This window comes from Sceloporus occidentalis, unplaced genomic scaffold (genome assembly GCF_023333645.1).
Source record: "Sceloporus occidentalis isolate IW3139 unplaced genomic scaffold, rSceOcc1.0.p SCAF_263, whole genome shotgun sequence".
NCBI classification, from domain to species: domain Eukaryota; kingdom Metazoa; phylum Chordata; class Lepidosauria; order Squamata; family Phrynosomatidae; genus Sceloporus; species Sceloporus occidentalis.
Window position 1 is genome coordinate 155,499 of NW_028317243.1, and position 18,500 is coordinate 173,998.

Sequence of the window (18,500 nt, forward strand, 5' to 3'; positions counted from 1 at the left end):
ATATTGACTTCCAATAGCTTTATAAAGCACAACCAGACAACTGGGATTTAGGTGCCTCGCTGATGCAAAAGCAATATCTCTTCAAGCTGTTGCCTGCCGATACAGAATGCCTCAATATAGCAAATACCCAGAAGGAGGTACAAAAAAAGTAATTTCCTCTCTGGCAAATTATAAATAACCAGGACCGGAAGGTTTCTCAGCAAAATATTACAACTTGTTGTCCAGCCATGTTTTTGATAACATCCCCATACATACTCTCACACAGGTCAGAATGATACGAACACTGAAAACAAAGAAAGACCCTAATAGAGAAGGTTCCTACTGCAATATCTTACTGCTTAATTGGGTATAAAGACTCTTTATAACCTGATGCCAAACAGACTGCAGGACATTCTCCAACCATCAGATAGGCTTTGTGAAAGCTATCGGTCTCGGATCTCGGAAAGTCCCAAAGCCCAGAAGTACCTATACAATAAAATGCTTATTTACAGCTCACTAGTTTTGTCAGGGAGGTAACAAGCATTTAAGTCTCAAGACTGTGAATAAGGTTTTTACACCCTCATCAGGAGAAAATACACCATAACTGATTTAAAAATTAACCCCACGTTACATTATTACTAATAATTTATTTGTGCTATTGCACAACGTAACTGCTAGATATAATAACAAAGCTGTTTAGTAAACTATTTGTGTGTTGCTTTGAGACGCCAAAAAAGACATTTAAAAGATGACCCCTAATCCCAGGGAAGGAATATTAGCAAACACTGTTCCATTTGGGGAAGAAAAACCGAGGGACTCAAGCATGCTGTATTCAACCCGATACAAGCATGAAATGTTAAGAGACAGGAGAAACCCTCAAAATCCAATGTTCTTTTTGGATATATGACTGCAGCGGTCAAATGTAAATGGGGTGTTTGAGATCATAAGGTGAAGTGCTTTAAGGAAATATATATTTCTGGACTTTCAGGGATACTGGACCCCTACCTCAAAATCACGAGGTGCACATTTCATGGTTCAACGGTAAAAAAGTTGAACTCGCTTTGACGTATAATTATTTTCATGTAGCCATTTTGCCACAAATGCATGCCAAATTTGGGAGTATTTTTTCAGCATTTTGTTTTTAAGTGTATGCTGTTATGATATACACTTTCGCCTAAACAGTAGGCTTTTCTGCACCCTAGGTAGTTAACTCGCCATAAAGACGCGCAGGGGTTAATGAACACGTTTTCAGAGGGATGGTTATTGTCCCTGTATGTATATGTATAATGATCTTTTATCCCATATCTGCTAATATGTTTACTTTGCTAGTGTAAAGAAATTGACTAGTTTACTTCTGTTACTAACTTTCTAGTTTCAGACTTCAATATCCAAACAGCTTCCTTCTTTAGTGTTGTGTCATTGATGCATTAAAAAAAAAATGCAGAGTTTACTTTGCTGTCACTGGCTACTTTAACCATTTTACTGCTCTTTTCCAGTTTGTAAATGATGCTGTGTATCATTGATTTTTTCTTATTTCCTGACTGACTGTTCTATTAAGACACATTGGTTTCAATTTGTTTGTACTTGTTACCCAATGACACATGCCCATCAGTGTATTTCATTAATTTTAGTTTGAATATATTCCACTAACCTTCTGTGTTTCATCATGCAATCAATTCAACCCAGTTAATTAGCTTCAATAATGCCATTCACTGGTTGAAGTTGGCCTTCCTATAGATCAGTGTTTTGGTAGAGCCTCTACTAGTTAATTAATTCCCAGTGTCACCATGTTAAAGTCACTGTTCCCCAAATGCGCCTTTACTCTGTTTGTTATCACCAGATCCAGACAGGTTTTCACAGAGACATGAAGCCGCCCCTTAGGTTCAAAAATGTGCCCCCCTTGGCCAAATTGCAATCAATGCTTTCTTTGCTCAGCCGGTATAGCTGCAATCATATCATGGCATCCAGCGACACCAAAAAACGTAGGGAGGCCCATGCGATCACTCCTAGGTGTGGTTGTATTCACGATATTGAAAGGATATATGACTTTCATTATAGTGGCGCCCAGCGGCTAAAGAAAATGAGTTAGGAGGTGATCAACAAAGTGTCTCTATATAGATGAATAGAGCAATACACACAAAAAATGGCAGGAGCATTTTAAACCACCACCTCTAAAAGGATGGTGACACTAATTGAAAATAAAAGCCTTCCAATAGGGTCTCTCCATGACATCATAAGGGGAATCATCCAGATCAAAGAAAATGTGTCCAAAATGTTTTTAAAAAAAGTTTTTAGGATCAAGCCTTAAAATTGATGCTGTATCTTCCCAAAAGGTGTTCCAAACTGGGCATAGGCGCAAACCGACAAAATGTCAAAATAAAAAAGTAATACAAAATTGTGCACCTCGCAAATGTGACCCATTAGCCCCAAAACAACCCGCCAAACCTATGCATGGATGGCATCACTGTACTCAAGAAATGTTGCTGAACACATATTGGGGTGCTTGGCAGTAAAATATACCAGGAGCTATAAATTCATACCTGAAGTACTAAGTGTGCATAAAAAAAAAAAAGCAAAAAAAAATAAAATAAAAACAAACCAAGAAATTACTACCACAAACTTTGATTTGGTTACATTTGTGCATGGAAAAGGTTAAAATACAAGCGTTTGTCATTCAAGGATACCCCAGGGTATTTCAGTGTACCAGTGTTCACACACTGTTGTGCATGTAGTCAGGAGCACCTAATTATCTGCACATTCATATACATAAACATTCTATATTTTCAAACTATGACCAACTTTAGTCAGAAACATTGAATCAACCTGACTATTCATAGTACAGAAAAATGTCCAAAACCTTCCCATAAATAATGTAAGAGCTTGCTGAATTCATAATTTGAGCTGGGAACATTTGTGACACAAACAGGTACTGAAGAAACTAAAAACCCTTCTTACAATTTCTGTACTGTGTTAAGTGCTTAGAGAAAACACAGATCACACCCTCTCATGTAAAAACACAAGTCAGGAAATCATTAATCTGTTAAATGTCTCAGCAATGTGTCCAAAATGCTATGCTAAGTATAGGTACAGGGTGTAACATGCATGTGTTGTGGAAATCTAAGGTTATGATGACCACCAATATATACACATTGATCACAAAGGAAAATTAGTACACTTCTTTTGAAGGTTAGCGCTGACTTAGTCTCTCTACATACCAAGTGGTCTACCAGCGGTGGTACTAGTGGCACAGAATCCCGCTAATATTGGGCAGCTAGATAATGGAAATAGACCCAGCAGCTCTGCAAAGTATTTGTCGTAAAATTCTAACACAGTATATAGTCTTTTGCTTGATGATTTTGAATTGTGAATTTATGAATAATGTGCTTTACATGCTCTTACAGAGGACCATGCACTGGAGTCACACTGGGTACTTAGCATCTTCAGAGTTACAATTTGAGAAATACCGTTACGTTCCCAAAGTAGAATAAAGCACACCCGTGTGCTGACAGTTTGCCCTTCAGAATGACATCAAACATGGCAGGAGGGGAAAACACAGGGCCTGAGAAATAAGAATAGGTCACCTAGCTATCAGGTAGGTCAGGAGTGTTATGGTACCCTGTACATTAATAGTTCTGGTGTGACCATGTTATTACAAGCGTACAGGTACCAAACAGGTATTAAAATATCAGGCAGGAGTTTGCCGATTTATGAGCTGGGTCGTGGAACCTGGGCTACACACTCCCCTCCCTGCATGACACTAAACGGGTGGACTCCCAGAGAATAAGCAACAAGTAATGGGATCCCAGGATTGAATTTCTTTACATTTTGACAAGCGACCCCAACATCAAGAAATTACCAAATAATATTTTCTGTAAGCTTTCTGTTTTACCCCTGTTTATTTTATACTGTTTTGTATGTATTTTTGTGTCTTTTACCATTTTGTTTGTAAAGCACTATATAAAATTATATAAATTACCATATTTGCATGACTAAGATGACCCCCCAAAATCTGAATACTTAGGGAAAAAAAGAAAAGCCTAAATATAAGACTACCCCCTATAGGAAAAGTTTACTATTAAACGTTAATTCACATGTAAAAATTTTTTCATATTTAGTAAAAACTGCGATTGAGAAAATGTGTTTTTGTTTATATTTTCTTTTATTTGCCAACCTGCCCCCCAGTTATGCACATCCATCCCCCAGATATGCCCTATACCCCCTTATATGACACTCTGCCCCCAGAAATGCCTTATACCCCCCACACATCAGACTCCCTGGTGTCTAGTGGGGGTGGGTGGTGGACTTCTGCGCGATACGCGTAGACAAACTCCACTTCTGTCTGTCACTCTGCTGGGGCTTCTATGATAGAGCACCGGAAGGTCATGTCACGCCGGCGCTCGATCATAGAAGCCCCAGAGGGAGCGGATGTTGCCAGAGAGGAGGATCCAGGTCCCCTGCAGTGCTGCAGGGGATCTGGATCTTAGTCTTATAGTCAGACCTCTATTTATGGTCCGATTATAAGACTACCTTGAATACAAGACGTATTTGCTCGGAAAAAAAACCTTGTCTTGTATTTGACCACATAAGGTAATCCTTATTACTTGAGTCTTTGGGCTCCAGCTCTGAACTCATAAGCTTCCGATGACAGTTATGTTACTTTTTTTTTCTTTTTATATAGAACTTGTAGTGGCAACAAAAATAGTTTGGGAGTCGTGGGGTGAACAGAGAGTGAGTCTGCAAGCTGTTTTTGCCATTAACCCAAGTCCACATCCTTTAACGTCACTCTTGTCCGTCTGTTATAGCATGCTCTACCAAGAGGTATCACATTAAGTCTCTGTGAGTTCTGCTTGGCTTTTGCAGTTGCATTTAGCTTGGACACATAAGCGAATCCTGAGCTGGGGCGAATCTCCTAAGTGACATCTCTAAGTGAGGAGTTACAAGCAAAGAAGCAGTTAAAAAGCAAGAAGGAGGGTAAAGTATAAATCCTTGTGATTCCATATATTATATATATATATATATATATTGCACCTTACTGTCTGTTTTTGCCAGTTCTTTGAGCTATCCCCATTGCCAAGATGTCCTCCATGTTTGACAATGCGGTCAGGTGTACATCTTGCTCAATGTATGCAATCCTTGATCAGTGCTTCGAGGGTGCATATTGCTGTGCGAGATGTGTGCAGGTTGGTCATTTGGAAGCACAAATCCTGAGTCTAGAGGAGCAACTGGCAACACTGAGATCTATTGACAACTTGGAGAGAAGTCTGCTGCTCACTGAGCAAGCTCTCTCGGGGGTAGAGGTGGGGGAGGATAGCGGGATGGAGGTACAGGACAGTCAGGCAGCTAGCTGGGTTACAGTTAGAAGGCGGGGTAGGGGGAAAAGCGCCAGGGAGGCTAGTCCTGATCTAGCACACCCAACAAGTTTGCCCGGTTGGCAGATGAGGGGGATGTTAGTTCAGAGTTAGCAGTACTGCAGCAAGTCACTGCCTCTGACCACCAGAGGGGTGTCTGCTCCAGTAAGGAGGGAAGGAGGAGCGCAGGGCAGGCCAGACAGTTCTGTCACAAAGACCGGGATCGCCGAACAGTGTGTTGTCTGCCTGGCGCTCGCGTTCGGCACATCGCGGATCGGGTTGACAGATTACTGGGGGGGGCTGGAGAAGACCCAGCAGTCATGGTGCACATTGGCACCAATGACAAAGTGAGAGGAAGGCGGAGTGTCCTTAAAAATGATTTCAGGGACTTAGGTAGCAAGCTTAAGGCAAGGACCTCCAAGGTAGTATTTTCTGAAATATTACCTGTACCACGTGCCACACCAGAGAGGCAGCGGGAGATTAGGGAGCTAAACAAGTGGCTCAGAAGCTGGTGTAGGAAGGAGGGGTTTGGGTTCATGGAGAACTGGGCCGACTTCTCTGTCGGATACAGGCTCTACGGTAGGGACGGGCTGCACCTCAATGGGGAGGGTGCAGCTGTGCTCGGGGAGAAGATGGCCAGAAGGGTGGAGGAGTGTTTAAACTAGGTAAAGGGGGGGAGGGAAACTACAATATAGAAGGGGAAGATGGTGTAGATAGAAAGCTGGGGCTTATAAATGTACCTGGGGGTGGAGCGGAGGGAGGGGTTAGAATAGTCAATAGGGATAGGCTTCATATGGAAAAAAACCATACACCTCTAAATTGTATGCTTACTAATGCCAGAAGTCTGACCAATAAAACTGACGAACTGGAGTTAATAATGTCTGAAGAAAACTATGACATAGTGGGTATAACAGAGACATGGTTGGATGATAGCTATGACTGGGCGGTTAACATACAGGGTTATAGTCTATTCAGGAAGGATCGAAAAAAACGAAAAGGGGGAGGAGTTTGCCTTTATGTAAAGTCCAGCCTAAAGGCCACACTGCGGGAGAATATATGTGAGGGAAATGATAATGTGGAGTCATTATGGGTAGAAATATATGGAAAGAAAAATAATAAAATACTGATCGGGGTTTGCTATAAGCCACCAAATATAATGGAAGCAGCAGAAGATCAATTATTAAAGCAAATAAACAAGGCAGCAAATCACAATGAGGTGGTTATTATGGGGGACTTTGTTTCCCAGTTTATGTCGGGATAGTTAGAGACCTGTGAATCTCATAAAGGAAACCGGTTTCTGACTATAAGTAAGGATAATTATCCTTGACCAACAGACCTGACAGAGTAACTAATGTGCAGGTCAGGGGGCATCTAGGAAATAGTGATCACAATATGATACATTATAACTTGTCCTTCAATATGGGAACTCTTAGAGGAGCCACAAGAACCATGAACTTTAGGAAGGCAAAGTTTGATCAACTAAGAGAAGCCCTTAACACTGTAAATTGGGAAAATGTCCTCAAAAACAAGAGTACAGACACTCAATGGGAGATTTTTAAGGATATCTTAAATTCTCAATGTGAAAGGTACATACCGTATGGGAATAAAAGAGTCAGGAACAAGAGAAAACCAATGTGGATAAATAAAAATGTAAAGGGGGTAATAAATGGCAAAAAAAGGCATTTAAGCTACTAAAACAGGAAGGCAGTGAGGAAGCACTAAAAAGCTATCGGGAAAAAAATAAAATATGTAAAAATCAGATAAAAGCAGCAAAAGTGGAGACAGAAAGACTCATTGCCAAAGAGAGTAAGACAAACCCCAAAATGTTCTTTAACTATATAAATAGTAAAAAGGTTAAAAATGAAAGCATTGGCCCCTTAAAAAGTAATGAGGGAGAAGTTATAGACGGGGATCAGGAAAAAGCTAATCTATTAAATATATTCTTCTCTGCTGTATTCACAGAGGAAAATGAAATGCCAGGTAATATACAGCAGGATGAGATAACTGCCCCAGTACATGTCGCCTGTCTAACCCAGGAAGAAGTGCAGTGCCGCCTAAAAAAAATCAAAATAGACAAATCACCAGGTCCAGATGGCATTCACCCCCGCGTTCTAAGGGAGTTAAGTAATGTAATAGACAGACCCCTATTTCTAATATTCAAGGACTCTATAGTGACAGGGTCTGTTCCCCAGGACTGGCGCATAGCAAATGTTGTGCCAATATTCAAAAAGGGGACAAAAAGTGACCCGGGGAATTATAGGCCTGTTAGTTTAACTTCTGTTGTGTGTAAACTGTTTGAGGGTTTCCTAAGAGATGCTATTTTGGAGTATCTCAATGAAAATAAGTGTATGACTCCATATCAGCATGGGTTTACAAGGGATCGGTCCTGTCAAACTAACCTGATCAGCTTTTATGAGGAGGTGAGCTCAAGACTGGATCAGGGTGAATCGCTGGATGTCGCATATCTTGATTTTTCCAAAGCATTTGATACGGTGCCACATAAAAGGCTGGTACATAAAATGAGAATGCTTGGGCTGGGGGAGAATGTGTGTATGTGGGTAAGTAACTGGCTCAGTGATAGGAAACAGAGGGTGGTTATTAATGGTACATACTCTGAGTGGGTTACTGTTGCTAGTGGGGTACCACAGGGGTCAGTTTGGGTCCTATTCTTTTTAATATATTTATTAATGACCTTGTAGAGGGATTGTATAGTAAAGTATCAATCTTTGCAGACGATACTAAGCTCTGTAACGTGGTTAACACAATAGAGGACAGTGCACGATTACAAATGGATCTGCATAGGTTGGAGGCTTGGGCTGGGATGTGGCAGATGAGGTTCAACACAGATAAATGTAAGGTTATGCACATGGGGAAGAAAAATCCAGGCTGGGAATATGTATTAAATGGGAAAACACTGGGGACGACTGACATGGAAAAGGACTTAGGAGTTTTAGTTAACAGTAAATTTACCTGTAGCAACCAGTGTCAGGCAGCTGCTGCTAAGGCAAATAAAATCATGGGGTGCATCAAAAGGGGCATAGATGCCCACGACAAGGAAATAATTCTACCACTGTACAAGTCACTAGTCAGACCACACATGGAATACTGTGTACAGTACTGGGCACCAGTGTACAAGAAAGATATAGTGGAGCTGGAGAGGGTTCAAAGACGGGCAACCAGAGTAATAAGGGGAATGGGAGGACTACAGTACCCAGAAAGATTATCAGAATTAGGGTTATTTAGTTTGGAAAAAAGACGGCTTAGGGGGGATTTAATAACTATGTATAAATATATAAGGGGACAGTACAGAGATCACTCCCAGGACCTATTTATACCCAGGACTGTATCTATAACAAGGGGACATCCTCTACGGTTGGAGGAAAGAAGGTTTCTACACCAGCACAGACGGGGGTTCTTTACAGTAAGAGCGGTGAGATTATGGAACTCTCTGCCAGAGGAAGTGGTTATGGCAAACTCAATAAAAGAGTTCAAAAGGAGCCTGGACGTGTTTCTTGAAAGCAATAATATTACAAGTTATGGATATTAGATTAATAGGGACAGAACGTTGATCCAGGGATTTATTCTGATTGCCATATTTGGAGTCGGGAAGGAATTTTCCCCCTGGTATGGGGCAATTGGCATCTGCTTCATAAGGGTTTTTTTGCCTTCCTCTGGATCAACACAGTAGGGACACAATATGTATATAGGTTGAACTTGATGGACTTTGGTCTTTTTTCAACCTTATGAACTATGTTACTATGTTACATTAGGAAAACAATGATGAATGTTTAGGAATAACTTATTCTAAAGACTAAATTGTGAGATTTTGGCCAAAACCCAAAAGAGAGGACTGCAGATTTTCAAGCCCTCATATGTTTTCTTCATTATCCAAGGACTCTTTCGAGATCTCTGATATAAAAAGTAATAACCAAAATCCAGAAAAGTGGCCTACTACAATCCATCACAGACCTCTAAATACTTTTCTTACCTTTCAACCATCTTTATTACTACAGCAACTGTACCAGGCATACACACTAAACTAGGGTTTATTTGCATGGATTTTTTTAACCCCTTCAATCCCCTATAGACGTACCAGGACGTCCAAAAAACGCCCACAAAGAAACCCCTATGGACGTCCCGGTACGTCCAGCCCTTCGTGCAGCGTCAGGGACACATCCCTGCCGCTGCACGGGAGACCAGGCTGTCGTTTGACATGAAAGCCGGTAAGCTGTTACCGGTAAACTGCCCGATCGCGCAGTTTCAAACGCGCGATCGGGCATTCCCTTCCGGGTTACGTCACTGCTGACGTAACCCGGAAGGTCATCGGAGGGCAGGATATCCCCTGCGGGGATATCCTGCCCTCCGATGAGGCACAGAGACGCTGCGATCTCTATGCAGGTCTGTGAGGACCTGCATAGAGATCACAGTGTGATCGGTGCAGGGGGATCGCGGGGAGGGGAGTGAGAAACCATCTCTCTCACTCCCCCTCCCGTCCTGTAACAGAAAAGCTGGGAAAAAAAAAAAACGTTAGGCATTTAAAAATAATATTAAATAAATCATTAAAAAAATATAAATAATACAAAAAAAAATTATAATGTGAGCTGTGATGTCACTGTGACATCACTGGCATGTTCAGGAGGACCTCTAACCATTACTGTGTAAAAAAAAAAAAAATACAAAAAAATGTAAAAAAAATAAAATTATTATTTTTTTAAAAATATATAAAAAAAAATAAAAAAAATTCTTAAAAAAAAACCTTACTTCCCATTGCCCTAGCATAACATCTAGCCAGTATAACCCTCCTGCCCCCGTTCACAACCCCCAAACCCGTTAAGCCATAGGCATAAAAATTATACAAAATTGTACACCTAATAGTATGCTCCCTGGTGCTGGGAAAGTCTGGAAAATCTATATAAGTTAGGTATTTCTGAAATCAGGACACCTGAATTGATAAACTTGGAGGGGATTTTCCATCACTTTACCTAATTTTGTGAGGATTCAGAGGGAAAATGTAAAAAAAAATTAGTTTATTTTTCTAATCTTCGCTAGTTTTTACTAAATTTCTCATTCTAAATTTTCAGCTAATCATCCAACTATGGTATCAAACGAAAGCTCTATCTCTCATTGAAAAAACAATATATAGTTTACATGGGTACACTATTCACAGGAAAAGAGAATCATCGCTAAACCAACATACCCCAAAAATGGCAAAATTGCTCTGGGCTTTGAGGTACCAAAAACCCCTGGGATTGAAGGGGTTAAAGGAGAAACCTCAATGGAAATATATTTTTGCTACTTGAACATAAAATACAGTGCTGTACACCGTAACATAGGTTAGCACTAAATGTACTTTATATGCAGACCTGGAGGCTGCCATTGTTGTCAGTTGTGTTTCCCTGCTAAATCACCACACTCAGCAGATTTTTACAGCAACACTAATCAAGTCTGTCCCTCCACAGACTTTCATTAGTCAGACTGTTCTACTGAGAGATTAGCAATGAGACATTTTATTGTTTACAGTAGGTAGTATGATAAGGAGCCTGGGTGGTCGAACACATATGATCGGCTGCCTGGAAACATTATGCAAAAGCGAAAGCCATTAAAAAATATTGTTCGAAACATATTATAATCTGCTACTAGTAATACAAAAATTGTCGAAGGTTCAGCTTTAAGCATTATACACATTTACATGACAGCTTTTACTACTATTAGATGACATACTGAAAAATTAAACACTTACTAGTTGGGTATGTAGACTTGTTTTAATTTACTCTCTGCTTCTGCTGCTTTCAATCGCTTCTTTAAAAGAAATGAGAGATGTTTAGCTTTAAGATTTAATTCAACTTCATCATTACAATTGCATTGTTAGTACACAATTAGTCTTAAACTTCAGGATGAATTTTTTTTTTTTTTTTTTTTTTTAAAAACATGCTCTTCAGCACAAAGAGACAGCATAAAGCAGACAAAAATATTCCATGCACAACATTGCAAAGTAGCTCACAGTATTCCTAGAAATTGTGTATGTATAGTAGAAGGCCCCGTCTATACATTTTCCCTGTCATTCCTGTTACTGTGTTAGAAATAAACAGAGTTGCAAAACTGTAATTCTGGGTCTTTATTACTTGAAACATCAGCACTCACTTTACCCGATTCTTCATGTGGCGCTTTAATTGTACCTTAACTAAGTGGGGCAGAAGTTCTAGATACACAATGAACTTATGGAATTTAAAGTGGCGCTCAACAGTGAACCTTTGCGCATTGTGATGGAGCAGTAAAACAGAAGCCTAGGAAAGATTGCACCAATTGCCCCAGAACATATTACTAAAAAGTTATATTCATATACTGATGTGATATTGGGAGTTATGCTGTACTACCATCAATGTCTGGCACAGTATATATTGATGGGAGTTATGCTGTACCACTGCCTGTCCGGCTTGCTATATAATCAGACACTGTACCACCCTAATGATAGGTGTTATACTGTTGTGGTTGTGGTAATGGGAACTGTGGCATACCACTGCTAGGCACAGTATATATTGATGAGATTTATGTTGTACCACCTTCAGTGTCAAAATGTGAATAAATCACTGGGTTTGAGGAAATGTCTATTTAATATAATGAATTTACTTTTAGTGCAATATTTAGTGTAATGTGTGTGCGGTGGGGATGTTACAGACGACCTGTGGAGTGGTTGCCATAGAAAACGAGTATGGTCAGAAGGGTTGTGTTTAAACGAGAGGACTTAGATTTATAGGCACATTCACCTGTAGGGCACCACATTTTTTTATTTACGCTCAGCCCTGTCTGTTAGTGATTGTTTTGCTGCAAAAAAAAAAAAAAAAAAAAATCTGATTCTCCTATTCTGGAGTAGATAGCACGGTATCAAACAGTCATATATGGCTTCATATGTAATATACACATGCTTTACATGTTTCCCAGTTTGTTTTCTAACTGTGGTCCCTTCAACTTCCTTTGTATAAAGGAACAAAAGTATTTAGCCAGTTGGCTACATCTTTATTCTCGTTTGCATAACTCATTTGTCTTTATTATTTATTCCTAGTTTATATTTTCTCCTTTTACCTATATTTCAAAGAAAGGTGTTACCTTTTTTCCTTTATATTTGTTCTCCTTGTACTCATTTTGAGTCTGCTTATAGTTTCAATGCTATATTCTTCTTCATCAATATACATGCCACATTTGCAGTCCCGCACTGGTTTACGTTCTCTGCAAATGTACTCATAAAATACATACACCAAATAAAATGTACAAGTGTATATACACATGCACACATGTACATAGATATTATTTGCAAGTTTCCTACCTGTTGCACATATCTGTCTGTTGTCTTCCACATATAATAATATTCTATGATACTGGTCAGAGATTTCCATGGTAACTAGAGAAAAAATACCTGTATTAAGTATGATCGTATTACTTTATAATGAATAGCTCTAAACAGTACTTGACAACTACATTATTTAAAAATGTAAGTGATATAATAATTCTAACGCGACAAGATTTTCTCTATTTTTGTGGCATAAATTTACTACATCTAAATTTTCTCCCTCTCTTATGTACCTAAACAACAAGGAAACAAAGGGCAAAATACCCTTCAGGTTGCCACTCAAAGGCACAGCACACACAAACATTCCTTCAAAACAAGTGACATTTATCACATTCTTAGCAATTAAAAGAAGGTAACTTATATACAATAAAAACAAACACACAAACTCGTGTTGAGTAAATATAACATACTACAAAAATGTGTACAAATTAATGTCCAAAGTCGGTGCATGTTTTTATTAAGAGTATGGTTTCATCAGGGGCTAAAACACATTGCGTATTGTTTAGGGCTGAAACAACTAATCGATAATAATCAATGAAAATCGTTGTCTCGGGAGAGAGGCAGCGTGGTGTATGGGAGGGGGGAGGAGTCAGAGGGGTGTATGGGAGCCACCCTCCCATACACCGCTCTGGCTCCTCCCCCTCTCATACGCCACTCTGCCTCTCTACCCGGCTCCCTGGTGTCTTGTGAACCTCCGTTGCTGACAGGAGGCAGAGTGGAGTATGGGAGGGGGGAGGAGGCAAAGTGGTGTATGGGAGGGGGGAGGAGCCAGAGTGGTGTATGGGAGGGGGAGGAGCCAGAGTGGAGTATGGGAGGGGGAGGAGCCAGAGTGGAGTATGGGAGGGGGAGGAGCCAGAGTGGTGTTTGGGAGGGGAGGAGCCAGAGTGTTGTTTGGGAGGGGGAGGAGGCAGAGTGATGTATGGGAGGGGGGAGGAGGCAGAGTGGTGTATGGGAGGGGGGAGGAGGCAGAGTGGAGTATGGGAGGGGGGAGGAGGCAAAGTGGTGTATGGGAGGGGGGAGGAGCCAGAGTGGAGTATGGGAGGGGGAGGAGCCAGAGTGGTGTTTGGGAGGGGGAGGAGCCAGAGTGTTGTTTGGGAGGGGGGAGGAGGCAGAGTGATGTATGGGAGGGGGGAGGAGGCAGAGTGGTGTATGGGAGGGGGAGGAGGCAGAGTGGTGTATGGGAGGGGGGAGGAGGCAGAGTGGTGTATGGGAGGGGGGAGGAGGCAGAGTGGTGTTTGGGGGTATAATGAATTTCAGGGTAGCAGAGTGGTGTATGGGGGTATAATGAATTTCAGAGTGGCATATCTGGGGGAGGCAGAGTGGTAAAGCAGGGAGTATAATGAATTTATGGGGAGCGGAGTAGCATATCAGGGTGCACAGTGGCATATAGGGAGGTATAAGGCATAAATGGGGGCGAATGGCATATTGGAAGTTATAAGGCATATAGGGGGTATAAGGCATATTGATATTAGGCATATTAGGGGGGCATAAGACATAGGGGGCTCAGTTGCATATCACTGGCATATACGGAGTATAAGGCATATCAGGGGCACAGTGGCATATCTGGGGGCACAGTGGAATCTCTGGCATATAGGAGGTATAAGGCATATATGGGGGCAGAGTGGCAAGCTGGGGGTCAGATGTACATAACTGGGGACAGTTTGGTAAATAAAAGAAAATATAAACAAGGCTTTTTTCTCATTTTTTATTAAATATGAAAAATGGTTAACATTTGAATTAATATTTACTAATAACTTTGTATTAAAACCTAGTTTGAGAAACACTGTGTTTGGGTTCTTGTAGCTTTTATTATTATGTCAGTAAAATAAGAAGGTGAATAGAGAGAGGCCATTGCAATAAAGAGATGAAAGTGTAAATTGTACGTTTTTTATTACATTATTTTAAATAAAATAAAAAAAATTGCATTTTTTATCCGATTAATCAAAAAAATAATCGGCCAACTAATCGTTAGTTGCAGCCCTAGTATTGTTCAAATTAATTTACTGTCCCTTTAAATAAATACTTACTGCATGACCTTGGTAATTTTTGGGAAATAGTGATCATAACATAGCAACATTTGAGATTAATTCATTAAGCTCGGCCAAAATGTTTAATTTTAGGAAAGCCAACATCAGGCAGCTAATGGTATGCCCAATTAAATATCTCCAAATACATTTCAACCTATGAGGCTTAATAGAACAGTTATAAAAAAAATGATATTATTGAAATATTGACTACATCTCAACTGAAAACGGTCTTTAAGTTTAACGAGTTGTTTTCAAAGGACTATTCTCCAACTGGACAAAAATGTATGTTACTGTGTGGAAAATACCTTAAACATGATAATATATGATTAGCTGTACCATAAACACTAAGTGTCTTTTTTTATATATCACACAACTGCCTGCAATGGTGAGCTTCAGGTTTGAAGATAACAAAGGTTATGGAAGAATATGGTTGTTTATTGTTATTAAAACTGCATTTTATTTTGCTGAGGGGGGGGCTACAATATTACTCACAAAGTCCTGTTGAATATCCGTAAAGTCCTTGCCATATTTTTCCAAGGCTTCTTCAAAGAGGTTGGCCTCTGATGCAGACCATTCTTCCATCTCATCTCTGCATAGGACCGGGCCTCCTTGTGGTACCAGGGCAGAAATTGCTTTGGATATGTCATACCCATTCTTGTGCAAAGTGTCCATTGCATGGAACTACATGAGAAACACAAATCATTGATATACTTTAAATCATACTGTTTTATAGCGTGCAAGCAGATTATGTAATGCCATTACACTAGAGGTACAGTAAAAACTTAACAGTTACAATGAAATTGACCCAATACAATAAGCTTAAAAGTTACCACCAGCATTATGCCTGCTGTCTGTCATTATGGTGTGCAAGGGTACATGCTCTTGACAACAAGGACTACCAACAGGCAGGACTTTGCAAACTCTCTGAAAATCAAAATCTTAAGGTCTCTCACCTACATCAAAGAGTTGGGGCAGGCCAAGTATGTCAATGAACAAGCAACAGTCAGTCAAATAGCTCAGACCTGACATCAAAATAAGAGATCCAACAAAAACAAACAAACACACAAATAAGTCTCACTGCACAGGTGAGAAAGAAAGAGCAAAAGTATTAAGTCTAAGCAATTGGTGCAACCAACACTCATTAAGTGTGACATTAAGCTGTGTACATAAACGTGCACGACAACACCATGACAAAAAAAAAAAAAACACAAAAAAAAAAAGGATTGAGGACAATCGGCAATAACCCAAAGGTCAAGAACCAGGAGCTGTAACCTATAAAAACGGTTATCTCCCCAAACCCAATAGTGAACACAAAACAAAAGTGGTCAGCACACCAGTAATGCTTATTTAATATACTGTGCAACAATAGGATCTTTTTTTTTTTGGCTTTAGTACAGGCCTTTATCGACAAAGTACCTGGTTAAGACCTCACAGGTATTGCCTTGCCCTTTATTGTGCCGATTTATTCTGTTGTGCTTACATGCTACTGAAGTATACATTGATTGCGTACGATATTTATAACACCATAAGAATTGCCTGCACCCAGCAAAAAACAGCACATACCCGACCCAGGGGACATTGTGGTTGGGTCAAGGCATGGGAGAGCACCCTATAGTGCAGTCTCATTAAGGGAGGTCTAGTTGAACATAGTAACACCCTAACAAAGTATGCACACACAGACCTAGACATATTTAGTTTCTTTAGGCACACGTTAACGTTGCCTTTTATTTTGTTGCTGCGGTCTTGTGCCAGAATATAAATGACATACTTCGGTGGATATTTTATGGTACATTTACTGTATTTTCTCTTTTGATGTTTAATGCATAAACCACACATTGTGTGTTTTTAAATACCAAGAGTAAAATCTGTTTAATGTGGTCAGTAATGCACTTTTTTTTTTTTTTAAATGCACATTTATACTATTTCACAAGGAGACTGCATATACGTAAACCTTTTTACTAAGGGATGTTAAGAGTTTTAAACAAACATAACTACGTAAGTTCCTACGTATCATTCAGTTAAGTATTTCTTTGATCTGTCTTTATATTCTACAAATGAGCAGACTAGTTAGCAAAAGCAGAACTTGTCTTGGGGGAAAAGCAAAAGGTTTTAATTTAATGATAAAGAAAAAATTGTAACTTAAAAAAAAAAAAAAAAACACGGTACTATCTTGTCATGAATATTTTTAGGTGAATAAGTGAAAAGATTCATAATAAATTTGGATGGCTTATTCAAAGACTGCCAAGACTAAGTTTCTTAACCCCTTCAGTCTCAGGGGTTTTTGGTACCTCAAGTCCCAGAGCAATTTAGCCATTTTTGCGGTATGTCGGTTCATTGATTATTCTCTTTTCCTGTGAATAGTGTACCCATGTAAACTATATATTGTTTTTTTTTCAAGGAGAGATAGAGCTTTCTTTTTATACCATAGTTAGATGATTAGCTGAACATTTAGGATGAGAAATTTAGTAAAAACTAGGGGAAAAACCCTAATTTCTTTTATATATTTTCCCTCTGAATCCTCACAAAATTAGGTAAAGTGATGGAAAATCCCCTCCAAGTTTATCAATTCAGGTGCCCTGATTTCAGAAATACCTAATTTATAAAGATTTTCCATACTTTCCCAGCGCTTATAGGGAACATGCTATAGGGTGTACATTAGTAGTAGAATTTTTATGCTTATGGCTTAACGGGTTTGGGGGTTATGAACGGGAGCAGGATGGTTATACTTTTTAGATGTTGTGTTAGGGCCATGGGATGTAAGGGTTTTTTATTTTTTCTTACTATCTTTTTTATATTTTTCTCTACATTTTTTCGGTAATATATATATATATATATATATATATATATATATATATATATATAGATAGATAGACCTCTTGAACATGTTATTAATGCCAGTGATGTCACAATGACATCACTTAGCTCACTTTGGGTTTTTTTATTATTCATTGCTTTATTTTAGTGTTTTGTTTTTTTTAAATCACTAACCATTTTTTTTCTTTTCTTTTTTGTTTTGTTTTTTTCAGCATGTGAGGAGAGTGCACAGATCACACTGTGATCTCTAAGCAAGTCCTCACAGTCTTGCATAGAGATCACAGTGTCTGTGCCTCATCTGATATCCCAGCAGGGTTTGGACAGAACCTGCAGGGGATATCCTGTCCTCCGATGACCTTCCAGGTGACTTCAGCAGTGACGTGACCCGGAAGGGAATGCCGGATTGGGCATTAAAAAAATGTAACAGTTTTCTGGCGTTTGTGCCAGAAGCTGTTACATGAGATCGGGTAGCAGAAAGCCAGCTTTCTGCTGTCAGGGGGGGGGGGGGGGGGGGGGAGTCCAGGCTCTCAAACGAAGGGTAGGACGTACCGGTACGTCCATAGGGGATTCTTGGGATGCGTTTTTTTGGATGTACCGGTACGTGCATAGGGGACTGAAGGGGTTAAACACCAGGTCTCCTTAGCTTCTATAGTTTTTGGCCGAGCATTTAAAGATGTCCCATGAACTATAAGGTTTGAAAAGGTTACTGAAGTATTACAGTTGTCTAGAGTTCCTCCAAAGCCCTCCCCTATGTCACAGTCTGGCCACCTACAGCCTGTCCCACCTGCCATTTCATGCTCTTCCAAAGCTCTAGAAATTCTAATACACGGTCATTGGGAGTAAGTTTTAATTTAGGATGTTCCTAAGTAATCAATCAAATTTAGGGGACAATCTTAAAATTATAAGAGGGTAGACCAGATGGACAAAAGGTGGGACCCTGATACAGCTAGATTAAAAAGTAGTGGTGATAATAGGCATCCCTGGCGA

The 18,500-nt window shown here is 39.8% G+C and overlaps 1 protein-coding gene across 1 annotated transcript in view; it reads right to left on the bottom strand.

The window, feature by feature from the left end:
- LOC149275829 (metastasis-associated protein MTA1-like) overlaps positions 1-18,500 on the bottom strand; it is a 147,937-nt gene that overhangs the window by 70,236 nt on the left and 59,201 nt on the right. Inside the window, exons 9-11 of the mRNA XM_089504250.1 lie at positions 15,192-15,380; positions 12,649-12,723; positions 11,068-11,126 (exon numbers count right to left, since the gene is read on the bottom strand). Coding sequence (XP_089360376.1) covers positions 11,068-11,126; positions 12,649-12,723; positions 15,192-15,380 — 323 coding nt within the window. The remainder of the gene's footprint in view (positions 1-11,067; positions 11,127-12,648; positions 12,724-15,191; positions 15,381-18,500) is intronic.